This window comes from Stenella coeruleoalba (assembly GCF_951394435.1).
Source record: "Stenella coeruleoalba genome assembly, chromosome: X".
NCBI classification, from domain to species: Eukaryota; Metazoa; Chordata; class Mammalia; order Artiodactyla; family Delphinidae; genus Stenella; species Stenella coeruleoalba.
This window is the reverse complement of record NC_137152.1, coordinates 36,757,462-36,783,665: the sequence shown is the minus strand read 5'-3', so window position 1 is coordinate 36,783,665 and position 26,204 is coordinate 36,757,462. Positions and strand designations below refer to the sequence as shown.

The window sequence follows — 26,204 nt, the reverse complement described above, 5'->3', positions numbered from 1 at the left end:
AACAGGTCAAAAAGAACTGTGTGTAAGTATAAGGTGAGTTTCCTTTCAGCCTAGGATTTCTGAGCATTGCCGGTATGGTACTGTATGGCACACGTTTACTTTAAAATTACTACTATGTTTACTACGAGGTTTTTTATTTGCTTGTTTTTGCTTCATTCTATTCTATTTTTTGAGCGTAGCATGACAACTCTAGAACTCACTGTAGGTAGCTAAGAACTGCTTTGGGGATGTTTTGCCCTAGGCCTGCCATTCTTCTTCCAGGCAGCAAAATACAAGTCCTACATTAAGGCATCCTGGTCACATCAACCTGTCAGTTGCAGTGCTGCTGCCTAATGCTAAAGTTGCAGTTTCTCTCCATCAGGTGGAGATGTCAGAGGTGCCACTACCCTTGGCCCTGCTCACTGATCATGGTACTTTTCAGGGCCGAACGAGCAACCAGTCTCAGAATCCTTCTCAACCAGAAGTCCAATCAGCCATGACCAATCTCACACTCAGAACTGGGAAATGGCCTTGTGAAACCTACATGCCATCCCTGATCTGTGATATTCACCATGAACAGGGAAAGACAAGGTCAGATTTAAATGTTACTGCTCTACTTCAATATATTTATGCATTTCAGGAAATGCCTCATTAAGATTAAGATTAAAGAGAAAAATAAATGAAGAGTCCAGAAAAGAAAGGAAGCCACAAAATGAAAGCAAGTTAAAATGGTCCTGACACCTTTTTTAAAAAATCACAAATCAAGTCAAGGAACAAGTTACTTGTGAGGAAACAACTTACCCATTTCTGCGAGGTCTTCATTGAGTTCCTGGAGCCAGAAGATGTCCATGTCATCTAGGTCATAGCGGCACACAGATGCCGCCAGCTCCATGATGTTGATGTAGCCAGGCTCTGCAGTCTCTGGGCTGGAGCAGTGGATGTACTTCCGGGGTCGGATAAATAGGACCTCCTTTACCTTGTCGGCTACAATCCTAGAAAAGCAAAAGAAAGACACTGATAACAATCAACAAATGACAGATTCCAGGCACTGACTGGATGGGCCCAATAGCACTCAGGCCATACAGTGGAGCTGAATGTTCTCCCTTCCCACCCTGGGGAGATCCCCTGCTCCGCCAAATGAGAGGCATGACAGATCCCTTTCTAGAAAGTAAATGGTTGTACAAATCCAGCTTTGTTATTTGCTGTGAATACTCTGACTGCTAATAAAATGTTTCATTTACGCTTTTGGCTCCTAGGCCCTTACTTCCATTCCTTCTAATAAAATATTGCATTGTGCATTCTTGGTGCAATGGCCACCACATTTATTTAGAAGGGGAATCAGAAGAAGGGGTGATACCTGTACAAAGGCACAGCCGGATTACATACCAAAGATATAGTTTAGCTAAACTCATGATTTTCTACCATGGAGGCCATACTGGATGGTGGTAAAGAGTATAGGCTATAGACTCACACAAACCAGTCTTTTACTGCCACTCACTCGCATGGTGATCTTGGGCAATTACTTAATGTCTACAAAGTTCAGTTTTCTCAGCTAAAAAGGACGATAATCATAAATTATGATATAATAGTATCAAACTTATAGGGTTATTATGATGATTATATGAAATAAAATACATAAAGTGCTTAGTAAAGTGTATAGTAAAAAACAGATGATCAATAATGCCAATGTCGGGCTTCCCTGGTGGCACGGTGGTTGAGAGTCCGCCTGCTGATGCAGGGGACACGGGTTCATGCCCCAGTCCGGGAAGATCCCACATGCCGCGGAGCGGCTGGGCCCGTGAGCCATGGCCGCTGAGCCTGCGCGTCTGGAGCCTGTGCTCCACAATGGGAGAGGCCACAACAGTGAGAGGCCCGCGTACAGCAAAAAAAAAAAAAAAAAAAAAAAGCCAGTGTTATGAAAGATTCCCATTCTTCCACCAAATTATCTAGCAGGTCTGAGCAAACCCATTATTTTCCCAAACCCCTCCTGACACTTAAGAGCCCAAGGCAAGGAAACCAAGCAAGGGAAGAAACAGAAATTTCTCATACCAATGACTCGTTCTACAATGAATGTTCTAGATAGTACATGAAGCATCAGAAAATGTAACCAAGACGAAATCTGAATTATTAGTCCCTGGAAATTTTAAAGAACAGGGTAGGCCATCTAAAAAAGAGAGAAAGGGGGTAATCCGAGAGGAAATCAAAAAATACCTAGAAACAAATGACAATGAAAACACAACAACCCAAAACCTATGGGATGCAGCAAAAGCAGTGCTAAGACGGAAGTTTACAGCAATACAATTCTACCTCAAGAAACAAGAAACATCTCAAATAAACAACCTAACCTTACACCTAAAGAAATGAGAGAAAGAAGAACAAAACTTCCCCAAAGTTAGCAGAAGGAAAGAAATCATAAAGATCAGATCAGAAATAAATGAAAAAGAAATGAAGGAAACAATACCTAAGATCAATAAAACTAAAAGCTGGTTCTTTGAGAAGATAAACAAAATTGATAAACCATTAGCCAGACTCATCAAGAAAAAAGGGAAAGGACTCAAATCAGTAGAATTAGAAATGAAAAGGGAGAAGTAACAACTGACACTGCAGAAATACAAAGGATCATGACAGATTACTACAAGCAACTCTATGCCAATAAAATGGACAACCTGGAAGAAATGCACACATTCTTAGAAAAGCACAACCTGTCAAGACTGAACCAGGAAGAAATAGAAAATATAAACAGACCGATCACAAGCACTGAAACTGAGACTGCGATTAAAAATCTTCCAACAGGGCTTCCCTGGTGGCGCAGTGGTTGAGCGTCCGCCTGCCGATGCAGGGGACACGGGTTCGTGCCCCGGTCCGGGGGGATCCCACATGCTGCGGAGCGGCTGGGCCCGTGGGCCATGGCCGCTGAGCCTGCGCGTCCAGAGCCTGTGCTCCGCAGCGGGAGAGACCGCGGCGGTGAGAGGCCCGCGTACCGCAAAAAAAAAAAAAAAAAAAAAATCTTCCAACAAACAAAAGCCCAGGACCAGATGGCTTCACAGGTGAATTCTGGCAAACATTTAGAGAAGAGCGAACACCTATCCTTCTCAAACTCTTCCAAAATATAGCAGAGGGAGGAACACTCCCAAACTCATTCTACGAGGCTACCATCACCCTGATACCTAAACCAGACAAAGACATCATAAAGAAAGAAAACTACAGGCCAATATCACTGATGAACAGAGATGCAAAAATCCTCAACAAAATACTAGCAAACAGAATCCAACAGCACATTAAAAGGATCATATACCATGATCAAGTGGGGTTTATCCCAGGAATGCAAGGATTCTTTAATATATGCAAATCAATCAATGTGATACACCATATTAAGAAATCGAAGGAAAAAAACCATATGATCATCTCAACAGATGCAGAAAAAGCTTTCGACAAATTTCAACACCGATTTATGATAAAAACCCTGCAGAAAGTAGGCATAGAGGGAACTTTCCTCAACATAATAAAGGCCATATATGACAAACCCACAGCCAACATCATCCTCAATGGTGAAAAACTGAAACCATTTCCACTAAGATCAGGAACAAGACAAGGTTGCCCACTCTCACCACTCTTATTCAACATAGATTTGCAAGTTTTAGCCACAGCCATCAGAGAAGAAAAAGAAATAAAAGGAATCCAAATCAGAAAAGAAGAAGTAAAGCTGTCACTGTTTGCAGATGACATGATACTAAACATAGAGAACACTAAAGACTCTACCAGAAAACTACTAGAGCTAATCAATGAATGTGATAAAGTTGCAGGATACAAAATTAATGCACAGAAATCTCTCACATTCCTATATACTAATGTTGAAAAATCTGAAAAAAGAAATTAAGGAAACACTCCCATTTACCACTGCAACAAAAAGAATAAAAAACCTAGGAATAAACCTACCTAAGGAGACAAAAGACCTGTATGCCGAAAACTATAAGACATGGATGAAAGAAATTAAAGATGATACAAATAGATGGAGAGATATACCATGTTCTTGGATTGGAAGAATCAACATTGTGAAAATGACTATACCACCCAAAGCAGTCTACAGATTCAATGCAATCCCTATCAAACTACCACTGGCATTTTTCACAGAACTAGAACAAAAAATTTCACAATTGTGTATGGAAACACAAAAGACCCCAAACAGCCAAAGCAATCTTGAGATAGAAAAACAGAGCTGGAGGGATCAGGCTGCCAGACTTCAGACTATACTACAAAGCTACAGTAATCAAGACAGTATGGTACTGGCACAAAAACAGACATATAGATCAATGGAAGAGTATAGAAAGCCCAGAGATACACCCACGCATCTATGGTCACCTTATCTTTGATAAAGGAGGCAAAAATATACAGTGGAGAAAAGACAGCCTCTTCAATAAGTGGTGCTGGGAAAACGGGACAGCTACAGGTAAAAGAATGAAATTAGAACACTCCCTAATACCATACACAAAAATAAACTCAAAATGGATTAGAGACCTAAATGTAAGGCCAGACACTATCAAACTCTTAGAGGAAAACATAGGTAGAACACTCTATGACATAAATCACAGCAAGATCCTTTTTGACCCACCTCCTAGAGAAATGGAAATAAAAGCAAAAATAAACAAATGGGACCTAATGAAACTTCAAAAAATTTGCACAGCAAAGGAAACCATAAACAGGACAAAAAGACAACCCTCAGAATTGGAGAAAATATTTGCAAATGAAGCAACTGACAAAGGATTAATCTCCAAAATATACAAGCAGCTCATGCAGCTCAATATCAAAAAAAACAAACAAGCCAATCCAAAAATGGGCAGAAGACCTAACTAGACATTTCTCCAGAGAAGATATACAGATTGCCAACAAACACATGAAAGAATGCTCAACATCACTAACCATTAGAGAAATGCAAATCAAAACTACAATGAGATATCATCTCACACCAGTCAGAATGGCCATCATCAAAAAATCTACAAACAATAAATGCTGGAGAGGGTGTGAAGAAAAGGGAACCCTCTTGCACTGCTGGTGGGAATGTAAATGGATACAGCCATTATGGAGAACTGTATGGAGGTTCCTTAAAAACTAGAACTGCCATATGACCCAGCAATCCCACTACTGGGCATATAACCTGAGAAAAACATAATTCATAAAGAGTCATGTACCACAATGTTCATTGCAGCTCTATTTACAATAGCCAATACATGGAAGCAACCTAAGTGTCCATCGACAGATGAATGGATAAAGAAGATGTGGCACATATATACAATGGAATATTACTCAGCCATGAAAAGAAACGAAATTGAGTTATTCGTAGTGAGGTGGATGGACCTAGAGTCTGTCATACAGAGTGAAGTAAGTCATAAAGAGAAAAACAAATACCATATGCTAACACATATATATGGAACCTAAAAAAAGAAAAAGAAAGAAAAAAGATTCTGAAGAACCTAGGGGCAGGACAGGAATAAAGATGCAGACGTAGAAAATGGACGTGAAGACGTGGGGAGGGGGAAGGGTAAGCTGGGATGAAGTGAGAGAGTGGCATAGACTTACGTATACTACCAAATGTAAAACAGATAGCTAGTGGGAAGCAGCCGTATAGCACAGGGAGATCAGCTCAGTGCTTTGTGACCCCCTAGAGGGGTGGGATAGGGAGGGTGGGAGGGAGATTCAAGAGGGAGGAGATATGGGGATATATGTATTTGTATAGCTGATTCACTTTGTTATAAAACAGAAACTAACACACCATTGTAAAGCAATTATACTCCAATAAAGATGTTAAAAAATTATAATAAAAAAGAGAAAGGGACTTCCCTGGTGGCGCAGTGGTTAAGAATCCACCTGCCAATGCAGGGGACACGGGTTCGAGCCCTGGTCTGGGAAGATCCCACATGCCGTGGAGCAACTAAGCCCGTGCGCCACATCTACTGTGCCTGCCTCTAGAGCCTGTGAGCCACAACTACTGATTCCGTATGCCACAGCTACTGAAGCCCGCGCGCCTAGAACCTGTGGTCCGCAACAAAGAGAAGCCACCACAATGAGAAGTCCGCGCACCACAATGAAGAGTCGCTCTAGCTCTCTGCAACTAGAGAAAGCCCACGCGCAGCAGTGAAGACCCAACGCAGCCAAAAATAAATAAATAAATAAATAAATAAAAAATAAAAAAGAAAGAAATAGATATATGTGTCATCATAAAATGATGAAAATTGTTTCTCTGGAAGGCTTCTGGAGCTTCTAGAGTTACTATGTATGTACAAGGATTCATAAACATAAATGTATTCATAAGAATACACATAAATATATACAGAGGCATAGTCCACCCTGTAATTTTAGATTGAATATTTCCTCCTAAGCATTCTTCCAAAAGCTTATGATTCCAAATAATGCATGTGGAATAAAGTTAATAACTACACACATTTGCATATTTTAATTTTTCTACCATATGGAGTTTTAAAAAGCCAACAACAAGAAAGTATTTGAGGAAAAAAGTGGAACTCTAAATATTAATTGAAGCTAAAAATTTGGGAGCTGCTATCAGAGGCCTGCTTCCAACTGAAATGAACCCAACTGAAAAGGACAAGACATGCATATGAATTCTCCAGAGACTATGAGATTAAATATGCTGCACTTTTTGGTGCATGGCTTATGAGGTAATTATAGAATATCTAAGTTTTTCCAAGATTTATCTTTTTCTAAAAGGAAGAATATTTTGCTTAATTATTCATCTTAATTGCCTCAAATTCTACATGGAACAAGGCAGACTATAAATGTTCTTGATTTAAACTAATATGTTTATTAAGCTTCTGGAAGAAAACAAAGGGGAATATCTTTATAACCTTGGGATAGACAAAGATTTTTTAAATAAGACACAAAAGCCATAACCTCCAAGACTGAAAAACGTGTTTATCAACAATGTATAATAAACTTTCACAAATCAATTAGAAAACAACAGAGAAGTCAATTAAAAACTGGGCAAAAAACCTGAATAGACACTTCACAAGTAAGGCTATCCAGATGGCGGTTCTCGACCTCATGAGTTAACATGGAAATGCAAACTGAAATCATAATCACCATTACCTGCCAGAATGGCTAAACTTGAAAAGACTGATCAAAAATTGAAGATACTAAGTGCTTGTAAAGAAATGGAGCAAATCGACCACTGCTGCTGGGAGTGTGAATTGGTACAATCATTTTGGCAAACTATTTGGCAGCAGATATTATGGCTGAACATGTGCATACCTTATGACCTAGCAAAGCCACTCCTAGGAATATACTTAACAAAAAAGTACACATATGTATCCTAAAAGATGTATAAAAATGTCCATATTAGCATTTTTCATAATAGCTGAGAACTGAAAGCAACCCAAATATCTATCAAAAGCAGAATGGATAAATAAAATGTGGTATATCACACAATGGAATATGACACAGAAGTGAAACTTAATGAAATGCTCCATGCAATAGCATGGATGAATCTCACAACCATAATGATGAACAAAACAATCCAGTCTCAGTATGAAGGTTAAAAACTGGCAAAACTGTCACCTATGGTGAAGGAAGTCAGTGGGGAGGAGCAGAAGGAGGGCTTCTGGGGTGCTGGTAATGTTCTCTTTCTTGATCTGGGTGCCAGTTAAGCAAGTGTATTTAATTCATGAAAACTGAGTTATACATTAGTTATCTTTCTGTGTGTATATTATATTTCAATGCAAAATTTATAACAATGATGATGTTATCTCACTCATCTTTCATATGTATCTTGAACTAAAGGTCTGAATCTAAGGACTGAGCCTATGACAATAAAAAAAATTATAGGCCGAAACAGTAATACCAAAGGCAAGGAAATGCATGGGTAAAAGGTGGTTAATACACACTCACAAGGAGAAATTCTTGTAACGATAGAGGGAAGGTCTATGAGAATAAATGAAAAAATATTACTTTGGGGTTTTGTAAAATGCAGCTTTAACATCTTCAAGTACACATAACATTGCTATAGCTGGACGAAATCCCAGGATCATCCCTCAGTGATTTTCTTCTCTGGCCACTATACACTTGGTAGAGGGACACTCTTTGAATTGTCACCAGACCACTGAACAAATCAGCAAAAGCTCACAAGCCTAGAGATATGAGCAATTTTGTTAGAGTAATGTAGTAAGTGCAGTTTTCAATTTGGATGCTTGAGTGTAAACGAATGCTGTAGTAACTTTCTGGATGACTGATTTTGGTGAAAGGACCCACAACCACACCTGCTTAGCCTCATAGAAAGAAAGCCTATCCACCTGCTCCTCAGGGTAGGTCAGCTACCTCGAGCCCATGTGAACACTCCTGTTGACACTGAGGAGGCAAAAAAAAGAAGCTGCAACCACTCTAAGCCGACCTACAGCCTCTTCCAGTGTCTTATGCACAGTGAGTCCTCAGTGTGTCTTCAGTTGATCTAAATATTTAACAGGTAGAGACTATGCTTCATTTCCTAATGAGTGGATCAGAATCATCTGTGAATAGCACAGAAATTGCACAAATACCACAACATCATGGATTTTTTTTAAAGGCTTGAAATAAGTGCCTTAAAAGCTAACTAAACAGGAGGCCCTTATAATAAAATCTCTAGGAGTAGTTTCCCAAGATGCCCCTTGTTAATCTTGCCACTCTGCTTCTCTACAAGACTCCATGCCTCATTTATGAAACAAAAGACAATTACAACCTCTGTGACAGATGGTATTTTAAAAATTCCACACGCTCTTCTACAATGTGACTCTCCCACTGCCCCATCAAGTGGTGAAGTCTATTTCTCCTCCTTTTGAATCAGGAAGGGCATGTGACTGTTTCCACCAATAGGATACAGCAGAAGTGACGCTATGAGAATTGCAAGGCTGAGTCATAAAAGGGAAAACAGCTTCATCTTTTTGCTGGAACATGTGCATGTGGACCCCTGTGTCTGAGGCCTGTAGAGAGTCTGCCTATGCTGAGGTTGTCATGCTATGAGGAAGCCAAACCAAATGGAGAGGTCATGTGCAATCTTTATGTCATCCCAGCCCAGGTGGCAGACACGTTAGTGAAAGCCTTTAGATGATTCCAGCCCCCAGCCGCTGAGTCACCCCCAAACTTCCAAGTCTTCCCAGATGAGGCCCTAGACATAGTAGAACAGAGACTAGCCATCCCCACTGTGCCCTGTCTGAATTCCTGACCCACAGAACCTATAAGTATAAAAACATGGTTGCTTGGTGCTAAGTTTGGGGGCAACAGTAACTGGAAAAACAATTTATACAGCAATAGTAACTGGAAAAGCTACCAAAAGACTGCTTTAAACTTTAAATAAGATAAATGTGTGTATAAAAGTGCTCTTTATTGATTCTCATAATTGAAAGCAAAATGGTAGACTGCTGCTGCCTAAAATGGAATGGGAAAGGAGGTGTGTGAAGAATGGGGCAAGGAGAGTGGGGGAGGTGAGAGAAGCATGATGATAAAATATAGCAGTGGGAGGCAGGCTTGTGCTCCCATTTATTATTAGGGGCCATTCTTCCTTTGACTTACTATATGAAATCTGATATATTTTGAAAAGTAGAACCAAGGGGATCTCCTTTGATACTGAATATGGGGTATGAGGCAATGAAGAATCAAAGATGACTCTAGGAATTTTGGCCTGAAAGACTGAACAGGAAGAATGAATCTGCTATTAGTTAAACGTAGAAAATTACAGGTGGAACTAGTTTGGGAAGAACATCACTAGTTCAGTGTGGGACACTTTAAATAAGTCTGAGATGTCTGTTGGACATCCAAGTGGAAACATTGCATTGGTGGTTAAATATTTGAGTCGGGAGTTTAGTGAAGACAGTACTGCTCTCCATAACCCAGTTAGTCCAACATTTATATTCCAAGGAGAACTAGGCCTCTCTGGATACCTAATCATCCTCTCTTCCAGTATCACTAATGACTCAGAAGTATATGATAATATATTGTTAAGTGAGAAAAGCAAGTTACAGAATGTTCCCATTTATTTGTACATACATATGTACATGTTGTATAAGCATATATATTATACAGTTAATATTTGTATTCTGATTATTTTTGTTTTTACAGTAAGTCAATAATTCATCTACAATTTAAAAATCATATACACATACATGATAAATATAACATTAACCACTTATGTGTAATATAACTTATAATGCATGCTTCCTTTTAACCAAACATGAAGCGTTGCTTTCCTTCCATTGGAACCTTACTGTGAAAGAAACTGATTTAAATATACAAATGAACACAAAATGAAACAAAACAAAAACTATCTGAAACTTGTTTATCATTGATGAGCATCAAAATCATCCACGGTCTACCTAAAAAACATGAAATGGGGTTAACATCATCTTTATTTGTTGAACTTACTTCAAAAAATTCCTTGTGGTAATGAAAAGGCTTACTTAAAAAGCTGTAACTTACAGTGCAAGTTGGCTCCATTTCAGAATTCTCTGTACCCCTCCCCTCAATCACCACGTATATGCACTACACTACCCTAAACTAAGGGACAAGAGAATAGCAGAAAGGATAATGGAACAGAGAGGAAAACCTAACCTGAAAGCTGGAACAAAAACCCTAAAAGGATTTGCTCCACCTACTCTGTTGTATCTTTCTTCACCCCTTTTCAGTTTTAGCACCCAAGAATCAGGTCAATTAATTTATATACATCCAAAATTACTTCTGTAAGTTCATTAGGAAATAAAATTCTGAAGCATTTTGACAATCTTGTGAATTAGGTAATAAATAAAAAGCAAGTGCTTAGTTTTACTAGTATTTAGGTTTCTCTAGCTGAATGATTAATCTGTCTGTAGTCAATAAGACAAGTAACTCAAATACAAACATTACAAATATTACTATTGTGATGGATTGAAGATAGTCATAAATCCTTTGATAGTCCTTCTGTTGAGAGGTAGGGTCTATTTCCCTCCCCTTCAGTCTGGGAGCTCTCTGCAACTGCTCTAATAAAATATGGTGGAAGTAATACTGTGACATTTTCTGAGCGCAGGCCTTAAGACTGGCACCTTCCACTTCTTTTTTTTTTTTAACCAAAATTATAATTATTATAATTGCGGGATTATCACACATAAATTCATTTATATTTACTGTAGAAGAAACTGCACATTTTCAAGACTGCTTTGAATTCAGCTAAATTTGGTAACAAAATGTTGTTACCTAAAATGAGTGTCAATATTCCTTTGATCTCAACTACAGAGTCAAGTAATCCCCTAGGGAAAACAGACTGAAGTTCAATGCTTACACATAAAAAATTCAGGGGATTTGGGCTTTGAAGAGTATGAGGTTTTTGTTGTCTTGACTAGTGCTTCTAGATTTTTAGTAAGACTTTTCCATTCTCTACTTTCTCTTTATGTTTGATATACAATCTAATGCTTGTGAGTATTTTCAAAGCTTTGGTAGTTTTAAATTTCTTGTAAATCTGATAATCAAACTTCATTTACATTGATTTCTTAGAAAAAAAATTCTATCCAGGTTCAAGCACAACAGTAAAAATGAGCTAGTAACAGTCTTTTTTGCCATAATATTGGACTTTGCATATTATTTTAAAATTATATAGCTTCCAAAAAGAATGGCACCCTTATTCCCTCCTTTGCTCCCAAAAGAAGTTAGCTAAACATCTAGATTTTCATAAATTGCAAAAAATGAGGCACAGAAGCTAATTATGCTTAAAAAACAGTATGTAAATAATTTATTTGGCTTATACCAACATTTTCATATTCTGGATCTGACAGTTTTGTGTAAGCAGTAAAGTTAGTGTTGTCTCCTCCTGATGAATGTAGAATTAAAAAAAATTTTTTTTAATGTCATTTATTTAAAAAAATGTCATCTATTAAGTAGACTAAAAATGAGAGGTAGGGTGGGAAGGAAAAGCAGGAGTTGAGGACACAAGTGTCTAGGCTGACTCTCAGTTTCCTTTTTGATAATTTTTAAAAAACACGGAATTCCTTCTCTACTTTGTGTTGCCTGAGAACCACTATGGTTTGGTAAAGTCTATAACAGTAATTACATTTAATCACCACGAGTACATTTGTTTTAAGCCTATAAATACTATGTTAGTAACACTAAACTATCTCCATTGGCTTATTTGTAAAAAGAAAAATATATATTTATATTCTTACAAGGTTAATACTGAGGGCTGAGGAAAGGGAATGAGAAGCAGTGTTTAATCACAGTTTCTCTGGACTCAATAACCAGACTGGGGTCTTGCTCAAGCCACCTGGTCAAGCATGTCTGAGGAAGAGTCATAGGAGGCAGAGATGATGAAATGGCCACTGCTGGAGTGGCACCTTCCACTTCTCATCGCTTAGAAAACTCACTCTTGGAGCCCAGAGCTGCCAGGTAAGAAGTCAGAGTATCCTGACCACGTGGATAGGTCCTAAGACTAAATGGGAATCTGGGTAGTACAGATCATAGCATCAACTACAGGGTTACAGTGGTGAATAAAAGCAGTAAGGTTCTGGGACTTACCTGGTGGCACAGCAGTTAAGACTCTGAGCTCCCAATGCAAGGGGCCTGGGCTCGATTCATGGTCAGGAAACTAGATCCCACATGCATGCCGCAAGTAAGAGTTCACATGCCACAACTAAGGAGCCACTGAGCTGCAACTAAAGGAGCCTGCAAGCCGCAACTAAGGAGCCCACCTGTCACAACTAAGGAGCCAACATGCCGCAACCAAGGAGCCCACCTGCCAGAACTAAGACCAGGCGCAACCAAAATAAATTAATAAATCGATAATCAGTAAGGTTCCTCTGAGACTGAACCAGGAAGAAAGAGAAAATATAAACAGACCAATCACAAGCACTGAAATTGAGACTGTGATTAAAAATCTTCCAACAAACAAAAGCCCAGGACCAGATGGATTCACAGGCGAATTCTATCAAACATTTAGAGAAGAGCTAACACCTATCCTTCTCAAATTCTTCCAAAATATAGCAGAGGGAGGAACACTCCCAAACTCATTCTACGAGGCCACCATCACCCTGATACTAAAACCAGACAAAGACGTCACAAAGAAAGAAAACTACAGGCCAATATCACTGATGAACAGAGATGCAAAAATCCTCAACAAAATACTAGAAAACAGAATCCAACAGCACATTAAAAGGATCATATACCATGATCAAGTGGGGTTTATCCCAGGAATGCAAGGATTCTTCAATATACGCAAATCAATCAATGTGATACACCATATTAACAAATCAAAGGGTAAAAACCACATGATCACCTCAACAGATGCAGAAAAAGCTTTTGACAAAATTCAACACCCATTTATGATAAAAACCCTCCAGAAAGTAGGCATAGAGGGAGCTTTTGTCAACATAATAAAGGCAGTATATGATAAATCCACAGCCAACATCATCCTCGATGGTGAAAAACTGAAACTATTTCCACTAAGATCAGGAACAAGACAAGGTTGCCCACTCTCACCACTCTTATTCAACATAGTTTTGGAAGTTTTAGCCACAGCAATCAGAGAAGAAAAAGAAATAAAAGGAACCCAAATCAGAAAAGAAGAAGTAAAGCTGTTACTGTTTGCAGATGACATGATACTATACATAGAGAATCCTAAAGACTCTACCAGAAAACTACTAGAGCTAATCAATGAATGTGATAAAGTTGCAGGATACAAAATTAATGCACAGAAATCTCTCACATTCCTATACACTAATGATGAAAAATCTGAGAAAGAAATTAAGGAAACACTCCCATTTACCACTGCAACAAAAAGAATAAACCTACCTAAGGAGACAAAAGACCTGTATGCAGAAAACTATAAGACACGGATGAAAGAAATTAAAGATGACACAAACAGATGGAGAGATATGCCATGTTCTTAGACTGGAAGAATCAACACTGTGAAAATGACTATACCACCCAAAGCAATCTACAGATTCAATGCAATCCCTATCAAACTACCACTGGCATTTTTCACAGAACTAGAACAAAAAATTTCACAATTTTGTATGGAAACACAAAAGACCCCGAACAGCCAAAGCAATCCTGAGAAAGAAAAACAGAGCTAGAGGAATGAGGCTGCCAGACTTCAGACTATACTACAAACCTACAGTAATCAAGACAGTATGGTACTGGCACAAAAACAGAAATATAGATCAATGGAACAGGATAGAAAGCCCAGAGATAAACCCACGCACATATGGTCACCTTATCTTTGATAAAGGAGGCAAGAATATACAATGGAGAAAAGACAGCCTCTTTAATAAGTGGTGCTGGGAAAACGGGACAGCTACAGGTAAAAGAATGAAATTCGAACACTCTCTAATACCATACACAAAAATAAACTCAAAATGGATTAAAGACCTAAATGTAAGGCCAGACACTATAAAACTCTTAAGAGGAAAACACAGGCAGAACACTCTATGACATAAATCACAGCAAGATCCTTTTTGACCCACCTCTTAGAGAAATGGAAATAAAAACAAAAATAAAGTGGGACCTAATGAAACTTTAAAGCTTTTGCACAGCAAAGGAAACCATAAACAAGATGAGAAGACAACCCTCAGAATGGGAGAAAATATGCAAATGAAGCAACTGACAAAGGATTAATCTCCAAAATATACAAGCAGCTCATGCAGCTCAATATCAAAAAAACAAACAACCCAATCCAAAAATGGGCAGAACACCTAAATAGACATTTCTCCAAAGAAGATAGACAGATTGCCAACAAACACATGAAAGGATGCTCAACATCACTAATCATTAGAGAAATGAAATAAAAACTCCAGTGAGGTGTCACCTCACACCGGTCAGAATGGCCATCATCAAAACATCTACAAACAATAAATGCTGGAGAGGGTGTGGAGAAAAGGGAACCCTCTTGCACTGCTGGTGGGAATGTAAATGGATACAGCCATTATGGAGAACTGTATGGAGGTTCCTTAAAAACTAGAACTGCCATATGACCCAGCAATCCCACTACTGGGCATATAACCTGAGAAAAACATAATTCATAAAGAGTCATGTACCACAATGTTCATTGCAGCTCTATTTACAATAGCCAATACATGGAAGCAACCTAAGTGTCCATCAACAGATGAATGGATAAAGAAGATGTGGCACATATATACAATGGCATATTATTCAGCCATAAAAAGAAATGAAATTGAGTTATTTGTAGTGAGGTGGATGGACCTAGAGTCTGTCATACAGAGTGAAGTAAGTCAGAAAGAGAAAAACAAATACCATATACTAACACATATATGGAATCTAAGAAAAGAAATATGGTTCTGAAGAATGTAGGGGCAGGACAGGAATAAAGACGCAGATGTAGAGAATGGACTTGAGCACACGGGAAGGGAGAAGGGTAAGTTGGGATGAAGTAAGAGAGTGGCATTGACATATATACACTACTAAATGTAAAACAGATAGCTAGTGGGAAGCAGCTGCATCGCACAGGGAAATCAGCTCGGTGCTTTGTGACCACCTAGAGGGGTGGGATAGGGAGGGTGGGAGGGAGACACAAGAGGGAGGGGGATATGGGGATATATGTATATGTATAGCTGATTCACTTTTTTATACAGCAGAGACTAACACACCAGTGTTAAAGCAATTATACTCCAATAAAAATGTTAAAAAAGAAATCAGTAAGGTTCTTGTGCTCATGTAGCTTTGAGTTCGTAATACCACTACGAAGGAGTAACACAGAAATGCTAATGTGTTCACCAAACCCTGTTTCTTTTTCCCTCTAGGCACATAGCAAGACTGCATTCCCCAGTATCCTTTGCAGTTAGGTGGGCCATGTGAATGAGTTCTGGCTAATGGCGTATGTGTGGATAATCTACTTCAAAGTCTAGCCCCCCTCCAAATCTACCTGCATAACCCTCCATACTGCCTTTTCTTTTCCTGCAGACTGGATTTAGAAGTTTGGGGGTGGAAAAGGGAGTGGGAAAAGACCTGGCAGACAGAGGAGTCACTCATAAAAAGAGCCTGAGTCCCTGAATGCCTATGTCAGGCAGCGATGACTCACATCCCAAATCCACACTGGATGGAGACATGTGCAAAAAATAAAACCTTCATTGTGTTAAGATGCTGAGACTTTCGGAGATGTTTGTTATAGCAGTTGGCCTATCCTGACTAATACATACATAACGGTAAAAAATTATTTCCCAATATTTTCATGTATGTTTCCACTTAAGTAACTATTTTGTTGCATTAGATTCATTCTTAAATTTCTCTAACAGATTTATATTTTAGAATATTTTCTCCAGAGCTATCCATCAGTAGAAAATAACTAACCAATGAGGTTTTAATTTTACTAAAACTAACATGGAGGAGTCAACCCAAAATAATATATTAAAAGATTTTTGTTTTTACATTCTGATACTTTTCATATGCTATTGTGAACTGCTATAACACTCTTTATTAAAAATATTTAGCACAGGTTTCCCTGGTGGCACAGTGGTTAAGAAGCCACCTGCCAATGCAGGGGACATGGGTTTGAGCCCTGGTCCAGGAGTATCCCACATGCCATGGAGCAACTAAGCCCGTGTGCCACAACTACTGAGTCTGCACTCTAGAGCCCACGAGCAACTACTACGCTCATGCGCCACAACTACTGAAGTCCATACGCCTAGAGCCCATGCTCCGCAACAAGAGAAGCCACCACAATGAGAAGCCCGCGCACCGCAATGAAGAGTAGCCCCTGATTGCCTCAACTAGAGAAAACCCGTGTGCAGCAACAAAGACCCAATGCAGCCCAAAATAAAATAAATTTTAAAAAATTTATCACAAAATCAAGGAATGTCATCATGCTTTTAATGCACACTGACAATTTTTTAAATTTGGAAGGCAGGAAGAATTTTTAGAATTGAATAATTATTAGTGAACATTTATTTTTATATGAAGGTAATACACTATCGTTATTTTAAATCTAAAAGCAATCATTGCAAGGGTTTGCTATGAAACATTTACATTTGTTTAGATTTGGCAGTTATGTCAGAAGAAAATACTTTTATTTGTGGCTTTTGAGAATAAAGCTACATCTTTTAATTTCAAAAACTATCTAAGTATACTCTCAATAGTGTAAATAACCAAACTTTTACCAGGCACCTCCTTAACTTCTACAAAATTTGTAACCTATGAAAAAAACCCAACAAAGACATAAAAAAGAAACACTAACATAAAAAGTTGTAAAATTAACCAATAAAAAAGGAACATATATGGTATTTTCCCATATAGTGGGAAAAAGTAACGTATTTGGACAGAGTGAAGCATAAAGTAGAGAAATTAGCATCTCAGTTCAAAGTAGGAAAAACTTTTGAAAAGTCACCTTGGTATATTTGTGAAAAGGGACTTAAAAAGATGGAACTGGGATTTCTTGGTGATTCAAGAACTGTGTTTTCTTTCATAGCAGCCTGGTGGAACCAAGGTGGGTAAGGTTGGGATACAGTGTCCATTGCTTTCAAAACGGAAGCTGCTCAACAGATGGAGCTGGGATACATGGATATCCACAAGCAAAAGAATGAAGTTAGACCCCTAACATCTCATGCTGTACACAAAAATTAACTTAAATGGATCAAAGACCCAAATGTAAGAGTTTTATAAAACTACAGAATTCTTAGGAGAAAACATAGGTATAAAACTACATGATCTTGGTTTAGGCAATGATTTCTTAGATATGACACCAAAAGGACAAGCAACCAAAAGAAAAAAAATAGATAAACTGAACTTCATCAAAATTAAAAACTTTTGTGTCTCAAAGGACACCATCAATGAAGTGAAAAGACAACCCACAGAAAGGGAGAAATGATTTGCAAATCATATATCTGATAAAAAAAACCTGTATCTAGGGACCTCCCTGGTGGTCCAGTGGTTAAGACTCCACACTCCCAATGCAGGGGGCCTGGGTTTGATCCCTGGTCAGGGAACTAGATCCCACATGCTGCCACTAAGAGCCTGCACACTGCAACTAAATGATCCCACATGCCACAGCTAAAGATCCTGAATGGGGCAACGAAAATCCCGTGTGCCTCAACTAAGATCCGGTGCAGCCAAATAAATATTTTTTAAAAACCCTAGACTACGTAAAGAACTTTTACAATTCAACAATAAAAAGACAAATAGCCAAATTTTTCTAATGGGCAAAAGATGTGAATAATTTCTCCAAAGAAGAAATATATATAGGAGGTATGCATCAAAGCACCAAGTAAAAATGGGATATTCTAGAACTGCTGGTCAGGGGACTTTGTCACCCTTTTCACTAAAGGGTTAGATTTTCAGCAGCCAAAGGCAGCCATTCCAAAGTGAATGTGATAGAACATAAAGAGGTGAACTGAGATGATTCACTTTGCAGTTTGAACAGTAGTGTTTCACAGAAAGGGAAAAAAGATCAACCTTGTATTTTTCTGACCACATAAAGGCTTCTTCTCTTTGTAATAAAGCAGAAAAGCTCTCTTCCAAAAAGAATATACAACTGACTAATAAGCACATGAAGAAAAGATGCTCAACATCATTAGCCATCAAGCAAATGCAAATCAAAACCACAATGAGATATACTTCATACCTACTAGGATGGCCACAATAAAAAATACAGACAATAACAAGTGTTGGCTAGGATGTGGAGAAAATGGAATCCTCATACAATGCTGGTAGGAATGTACAGTTGATCTTTGAACAAGACAGGGGTAATGGGCACTGACACTTCATGCAGTCAAAAATTCACACATAATTTACAGTTGGCCCTCCACATCTGTGGTTCTGGATCTGTGGATTCAACCACCCACAGACTGTGTAGTACTGTAGTATTTACTACTGAAAAAAAACCACGTATAAGTGGACCCGCACAGTTCAAACTCATGTGGTTCAAGGGTCAACTATAATATCTTTTGGTTGTTTGCTAATTTTCTTTCCTAATACCCACCTGCTTTCCTCTTTCCTTCCTTCATCCTATTCTCCTTACAATAGTAAACGTATATTGAAAACCTACTATTTGACGGTAAGGGTTCTGCTCTTGGGTAGCTTATAGTCACATTTGTTGTCTTTCTTCCTTTTCTCTTCTAATCACATACTGTTGTGCCTTCATGTGCCCACTACCACATTTTATTACCATCTATACACTCCTTTATTTGTGATGATTGTTTATATATTTAAACATATATTTATAATTACATACATGGATGATACTTTTATTAACATTATTGAGGTATAAATTACATATTAAGCTGCATATATTCAAAATGTACAAATTAACAAGTTCCAATACACATATAAATTTGTGCAACCAGAATTACAACCAAGATAATAAATATATCCATCACCTCTAAAAGTTTCCTTGTATCCTCCTGCTCCACTGGCCACTTCCAAAAAACCACTGATCTGCTGTCACTAAAGCAGGTAGTCCTCGCTTTGCACAGTGGTACTGTACTGTAAAAATGACTGTGCAAACTGAAACTGTGAAAAGCAACCTTAATAATCAATGGGGAAAACTGTGATTGTTCAGTGACCTTTAAAATTTTTGTCAAAGCATTTTACTCTCTTACTGTTGGCTATAACTATATAGGAAAATAAAAAATAGTAAAACCAATATGTATTTAATACACTATAATTTGAAACACTGAGAATTTAAACTCTTTTATCTCTTTGTAAAAACTTATCAAGAGTACAGTGCTTGACTCCTTCTTTTAATTACAAAATTTATGACACAGAGCAAGCACCTTTTCTATGTCTTGGCAAGTTGTCATACTGCTTTATGAACTTGGATCAGTTTCCAACATTTGTCCTTTGTGCTTTGACTGTTGAAAAAATTTCTGAGAGTTCCATTAATGTGCAGTTTTTTTCTGGCATCATTTTCTCTGGGGCATCTTCATTCTTTTCATCACAATCACTTTCTTTATGTCCATAAGTTTGCCTTCATTAAGTTCCTCTAGCTGCATATCTAGTTCCTCTCAAACTGCAACAGTGTATCCACATTCCCATGGTCAACTATTTATTCTATAACTACATTTAGTTTGATTCAAATTTCTCTTCCAGTATCATCACTTTTTATTTCTTTAAATGTTTGGAAGAATTTTCCAGTGAAAGCATCTGGGCCTGGAGGTATTTTTAGGGAGAGTTTTTAATTACAAATTCAATTTCATTAATAGTTATGGGGCTCTTCAAATGATTATTTCACACTGGGTAAGTTGTGGTAATTTGTTCAGGTAACCCTCAGGAAGGCAGGAAAAAGAAACGAGAGAAATAAAAAACAGAGAACACACACATACACACATAATAAAATAAAATGGCAGACTTAAGCCCTAACATATCAATAATTACATTAAGTGTAAATGGTCTAAACCCATTAAAAGTCAGAGGTTGGCAGAATGGATTAAAAAACATGATCCAAATATATGCTGTCTACCAAAAACACACTTAAAATATAAGCATATAAGTAGGTCAAAAGTAAAATAATGGAGAAAGATATACAGTGCAAACGTTACTCAAAAGAAAGCAAGAGTGACAACATTAATATCAGATTAAGTAGCCTTCATAGCAAAGAAAATTACCAGAGACGGGGAGGAATATTACATAATGAAGAAACGATCAGTCCACCAATAAAACATAGCAATAGTAAATGTATGTGCACCAAACAACAGGGCTGCAAAATATCTGAAACAAAAACTGATTGAACTGAAAGGAGAAAAACACAATTCCCCGATTATAGCTGGAGACTTCAACCTCTGTCAGTAAGTGATAGAACAGACAGAAAATCATCCAGGATATAGAAGAACTCAACACCATCAACTAACAGGACTGAACTGACATTTATAGAGTGTTCCACTCAGCAGCAGCAGCACAGGCATTGTTTTCAAGCACCCACAGAACATGTACCATGATAGACTGTATCTTGGGTCATAAAATAAACCTCAACAAATTGAAACAAATTGGAATTATACAGAGTGTTCTCTAATACAATGGAATCAAAACTAGAAATCAGTAATAGAGAGGTAAGAAAATATCCAAATAAAGTATAATAGAGAGATAAGAAAATATCCAAGTAAAGTAAAAACCACACTTTTAAATAAAAGAAGTCCCAAGGGAAAAAAAGAAGGTGAAAGAAGTCTCAAAGGAAAAAATACACTAAAGTGAATGAAATGAAAATACAACACACCAAAATGTGTGGGACATAGCTAAAGCAGTGATGAGAGGAAAATTTTTAACACTAAATGCTCATATTGGAAAGAAGAAATGTCTCAAATCAATAAGCTAAGCTCCCAATTCAAGAAACTATAAGAAGAAGAGCAAAATAAATCCAAAGCAACTAAAATAATTGAAGTAATAGAGAGAAGAGCAGAAATAAATTAAAAACAGAAAAGATAATGAAACAAAAAGATGGCCTTGTGAAATGGTCAGTAAAAATGACCAACCTATAGCAAGTAAAAAAGGAGATAAAAATTGCCAATATCAGGTATGAAAGGGGGGATACTATTGTTTCATTTGCTTTAAGTGTACTCATAATTGCTCACTGAACCATTTTTATGATGGCTGCTTTTAAGTCTTTGTTAGATAATTCTAATATCTGTCACCTTGGTACTGGCATCTACTGATTATCTTCAAGTTGAGATCTTCCTAGTTTTTGATATGAGTGATTTTTTTCACTGGAGATTGGACATTTTGGGGATTATGCTATGAGACTCTGGATCTTCTTTAAAACTTTTGTTTTGACTGGCTTCCTCTGACACTGCTCTGGATGGAGATCAGGTTGGGGGTGGATATCATCTCATCACTGCCAGGTGATTGTATATGTCCTGGTTCACCATTTGGCCTGTGTTGACATCCGGGGCAGGGACTCTTTGTTACTACTGGGTGAAGCTGAGAGTTCTGGCTTCCCATTAGGCCTCCACTGATACCTCCTTTGCTGGGATTGATAAGAGCACCTTACTCCCTATGTGGCCTCCACTGATACCATGGGGTGGGGGGAGCAGGTGTCCTCATTACCTCTAAGGAGTGGTGAAAGTCTCCTCTGATAGTATGATAGATGGGAGGGAGAGGGATGCATCATTAATGCTGGTTTAAGGTGGAAGTCTAGGCTCCCCAGTTACTGCAACAGTATATAAAAATACTGACAATAAGGACATGAAAATGCCTGACTCCTATGTTCATTCATGATGCTGTTGTGATTTCTAGGAGGATGGTGGCAATGATGATGAACTAGTAAGGGTCCATAAGTGTACTGGGCAAGACTGTGAAGTTTTCCTTAACAGAACATAGACAGTCTCTCTGTGGGTGGGACAGCCTGGGCTTGGGTTTTTAGAAGTGATTTGACAAGCATTTCTGGAATATGACTAAGACCTAAGAACCTGCTGCTAGGGGCTGAGAATTCAAGAATGTGGTCTCTGACCTTTAAGAACCTAATATGTACTAGAAATAGATAGCTATACAATGAGATGTACCATTTCTCATAGTAACCAGCAGGTCCTACCAGCCCCTTTATCTGATTCTATTCCTTCCCTTTCCTTCCTTCCCTCACTCGCTCGAACTTATACCAAGCATTTTATTTCATGCTGGCCTTTGTGCAAAGCACTGGGAACACAAAGACCAGTAAGAAAAAGTGGCTTCCAAAACCAGTCATTACTCTTGAGGAGCTAAACTTACTACTTCCTCTGTCAGAAAAGTCCTCTCCTACTTAAACTTTCTTCTCAGGTCTTTGCAAATGAAGGCTGTGTGCTTATGGTCAACCTAATTATTCCAGTTACCCCCTTTCATTTGGGTTTATGCATTTTACAAACTCTGTATGTTTTGGTGCTCTGTTTACAGATGCTATCACTATGAAGCCCCTATTAAAATGAAGCAACTTGTCATGCAACTTAATAGGGTTATTATGGGGTTATGTAATTAATGTTCTGCTTCTCTTCAAAGGCTAATTAATAAATGCTACTGATTATTGTGTCAGACTGGGAAATCTTGGTCTCCAAAACCTTATAATTTCAGACTGGACTTCAAACAGTTTTATCCTGTGAATAGGTACATATATTATCCCTAAATAAACGACCTTGACTTCAACTACTGACCTATCCTAGGCTGGTATAATCTGCCATTGGTCTGAGTGAATTGCTGAACATGGTATGTGACTTTGCATTATAAATGTTTAATTAGCCACTCAAAGTCTCTCCTCAAGCAGCACACAGATAACCATAAGAGCATTCATCCCGTAAATCAAAGATACAAGCATAAAAATACCTGAGGGAAGGCTGTGGAACAGCGTCTGGACTGGCTGGTACCTGGACTCCCTTTTCCCATTCTTCCTTCCATGTATCCGCAAAGAGGTAATAACTGTCAGGATTAATATGGTGAGAGTCTGGAAGTTTCATCGCACTAATAAGGTCCTTCCGGAATACCTGGGAAGACATTGCATACACCTTGAGAAGATCATCACTATGGAACTAACACCATTTAATGTTCTCCTTTTAAAAAGACCATCCCCACCCACTCTGCACTTCAACAAGAGAGACATCTCTTAACTTCGTAAATGGCCAGATCAACTTCTATTTGTAAAGAGTCTGAAGTATTGACAGGGAAGCCAGCTTGTTCTGGATTTAATAAAGAGTAAAGGGGTACTTCCTGAGTTATTTTTCTGGGCTCCTTGAATTTAAATCAACAATACAGGTTACTCTTAAAGAGTCTGCGTAAAACAAACAATCCTTAACTCTCTCAAATTAAGCAACAAGTATCCTATGATAACTTATAATCCAGAGGAATGGATAAAGATGTGGTACATATATACAATGGAATACTACTCAGCCATAAAAAGGAACGAAAGTGGGTCATTTGTAGAGATGTGGATGGACCTAGAGAGTGTCATACAGAGTGAAGTAAGTCAGAAAGAGAAAAGCAAATATCGTATAATAACGTACATATGTGGAATCTAGAAAAATGGTATAGATGATCTTATTGGGAGACTGGGATTGACACATATACATTATTGATACTACGTATATATAAAATGGACAACTGATGGGAAAATGCTGTATAACACAGGGAACTCACCTAGTGCCCTGTGGTAACCTAAATGGGAGGTAAGTCCAAAAGGGAAGGGATAACTGTATGTGTATGGCTGATTCATTTTGTGGTGCAGTGGAGGCTAATACAACATTGTAAAGCAACCATACTCCAATAAAAATTAATTTTAAAATAAATAAATAACTTATAATCGTTTATTTAGCTATCACCTAATTTTAAAATTTACTTAGACATAATTTTAGTCTTACAGAGAAGTTACAAAAATAGTACAGAGCTCCCATATACCCTTCACATAGTTCCCTCTAATGTTAACATCTCACATAACCAGAGTACAATTACCTAAACCAGGAAATTAACATTACTATAATACTATAATTAATCTACAAAACTTATTCAAATTTTACTAATTTTTCCCCTAATGTCCTTCTGTTCCAGGATTCAATCCAGGATCCCACACTGCAGCAGCTGTCATGTCTCCTTAGTATCCTCCAATTTGTGATAGTTTCTCAGTCTTTCCAGACCTCGACACTTCTGAAGAGTACTGGTCATATATTTTATAGAATGTCCCTACAATCTGGGTTTGTCTGATGTTTTCTCACCGAGGTTATTCAGTTTTGAGCAAAAATGCCATAGAAAGGTTGCTGTGACCCTCTTATCCCATTATATCAGGAATGTATGATCTCAATGTCTTATTAGTGGTGATGTTAAACTTTATCAGTTGGTTAAGGTAGTGTGTCTCGCTGGTTTTCTCAGCTGTTAGGTTACTATATTTTCCTTTGTAATTAATAAATATCTTAGAGGAGATACTCTGAAATCATAAAAACATCCTGTTTCTCCTCAAACTGTCATGGACTAATTTTAGCATCCACGAATAGATACCTTGCCTGTAACAGTTATTACTGTGGTATTCTAATGGTGATTTTCTATTTCCCTCAGTTCTACATTTATTAATTGGAATTCCTCTGTAAAAGAGACCTGCCCCTTCTCCCTTATTTATTATTTGTTTGTTTGTTCATTCGTTCGTTCATTCATTCATTCAATTATTTATTTATATCATTATAGACTCATGGATCTATTTTATTCTTTGGGTTACAATTCAGTATTATTGTTGTTTATTTTGATGCTTAAATTGTTCCACCTTTGGTCACTGGGAGCTCTTTCAGTTTGGCTTGCACCTGTGCTCTTTTGACACATCCCACCCCTTTTTGAGTATTTCCTTAACTTCCTGCATTACAACATACCCCAGGCGTGTTAATATCCTCCACCTGATTATAAAAGCTATTGATTTTTATATGTTAACTTCATATCCTGCCACCTTACTAAATTCTTTTATGGCCTGAGTTAGTTTTATCATTGACTTTCCTAAGGTTTTCTAAATATACTATTGCATCATCTGCAAACAGAATTTTGCATCATCTTTACTTGGTCTTATGTCTCTAATTGGTTTCTCTTGTTTAACTGCACTGACTAATACCTCTACTGATATTTGGAATAGTAATGGGGATAGTGGGCATATCTGTCTTCTCACTGAAATTAGTGGAAATGCCTCTACTGTTTCCCCATGAAATAAGATACTAGGTTGAAGACTATGTCATATTTATGTTATAATGTTAAGAAAGTATCTTACAGTTCCTATTTTCTTGAATGTTTTATAATGCCTAAGTACTGAATTTTATTAAAGACTTCTTTAGCATATATGGAAATAATTATATAGTTCTCTCCTTAGATATATTAATATGCTATATGATAATATTAGATTTCTTAATACTGAAACTTGCATTTCTAGAATGAATATCTATTTGGTCATGATATATTATTTTCTTAATATGGTATTATATTCGTTTTCTAATATTATTTTTGTATCATTCTCATGAGTGATATTTATCTGCAGTTTTCTTTCTTTCCTTTTTTCTGGTATTGTCTTTGTCTTTTAGATTTAGGTATCAGCGTTTTGCATGCTTCATAAAGGGAATTAGGACATTTTCCTTGCGTTACAATGCTCTAGAATAATCTGAGAATTATTGGGACTATCTGGTCCCTATGAAACCATCTGGACTTGGTGCTTTTTAGTGGGGTAGTTCCTTATTAATTTTCTCTACCTTTTTGGAAATTGATCTCTTTAAGCTTTCTACCTCCAATGGGGTCAATTTTGGTAATCTGTATTTCCATGGTAAGTTATCTATCTTATCCAGGTTTTCAAATTTATTTGTACAGAGGCTTGCAAA

At 37.7% G+C, this 26,204-nt stretch overlaps 1 protein-coding gene across 5 annotated transcripts in view; it reads right to left on the bottom strand.

Annotated features, from left to right (window-relative positions):
* The window catches only part of JADE3 (jade family PHD finger 3), a 151,722-nt gene that overhangs the window by 30,933 nt on the left and 94,585 nt on the right, over window positions 1-26,204 (bottom strand). For all 5 annotated transcript variants that reach the window (XM_079910191.1, XM_079910188.1, XM_079910190.1 and 2 more), the window contains 2 exons: window positions 23,200-23,357; window positions 781-971 (listed from right to left, as the gene is read on the bottom strand). In XM_079910191.1, coding sequence (XP_079766317.1) covers window positions 781-971; window positions 23,200-23,357 — 349 coding nt within the window. The remainder of the gene's footprint in view (window positions 1-780; window positions 972-23,199; window positions 23,358-26,204) is intronic.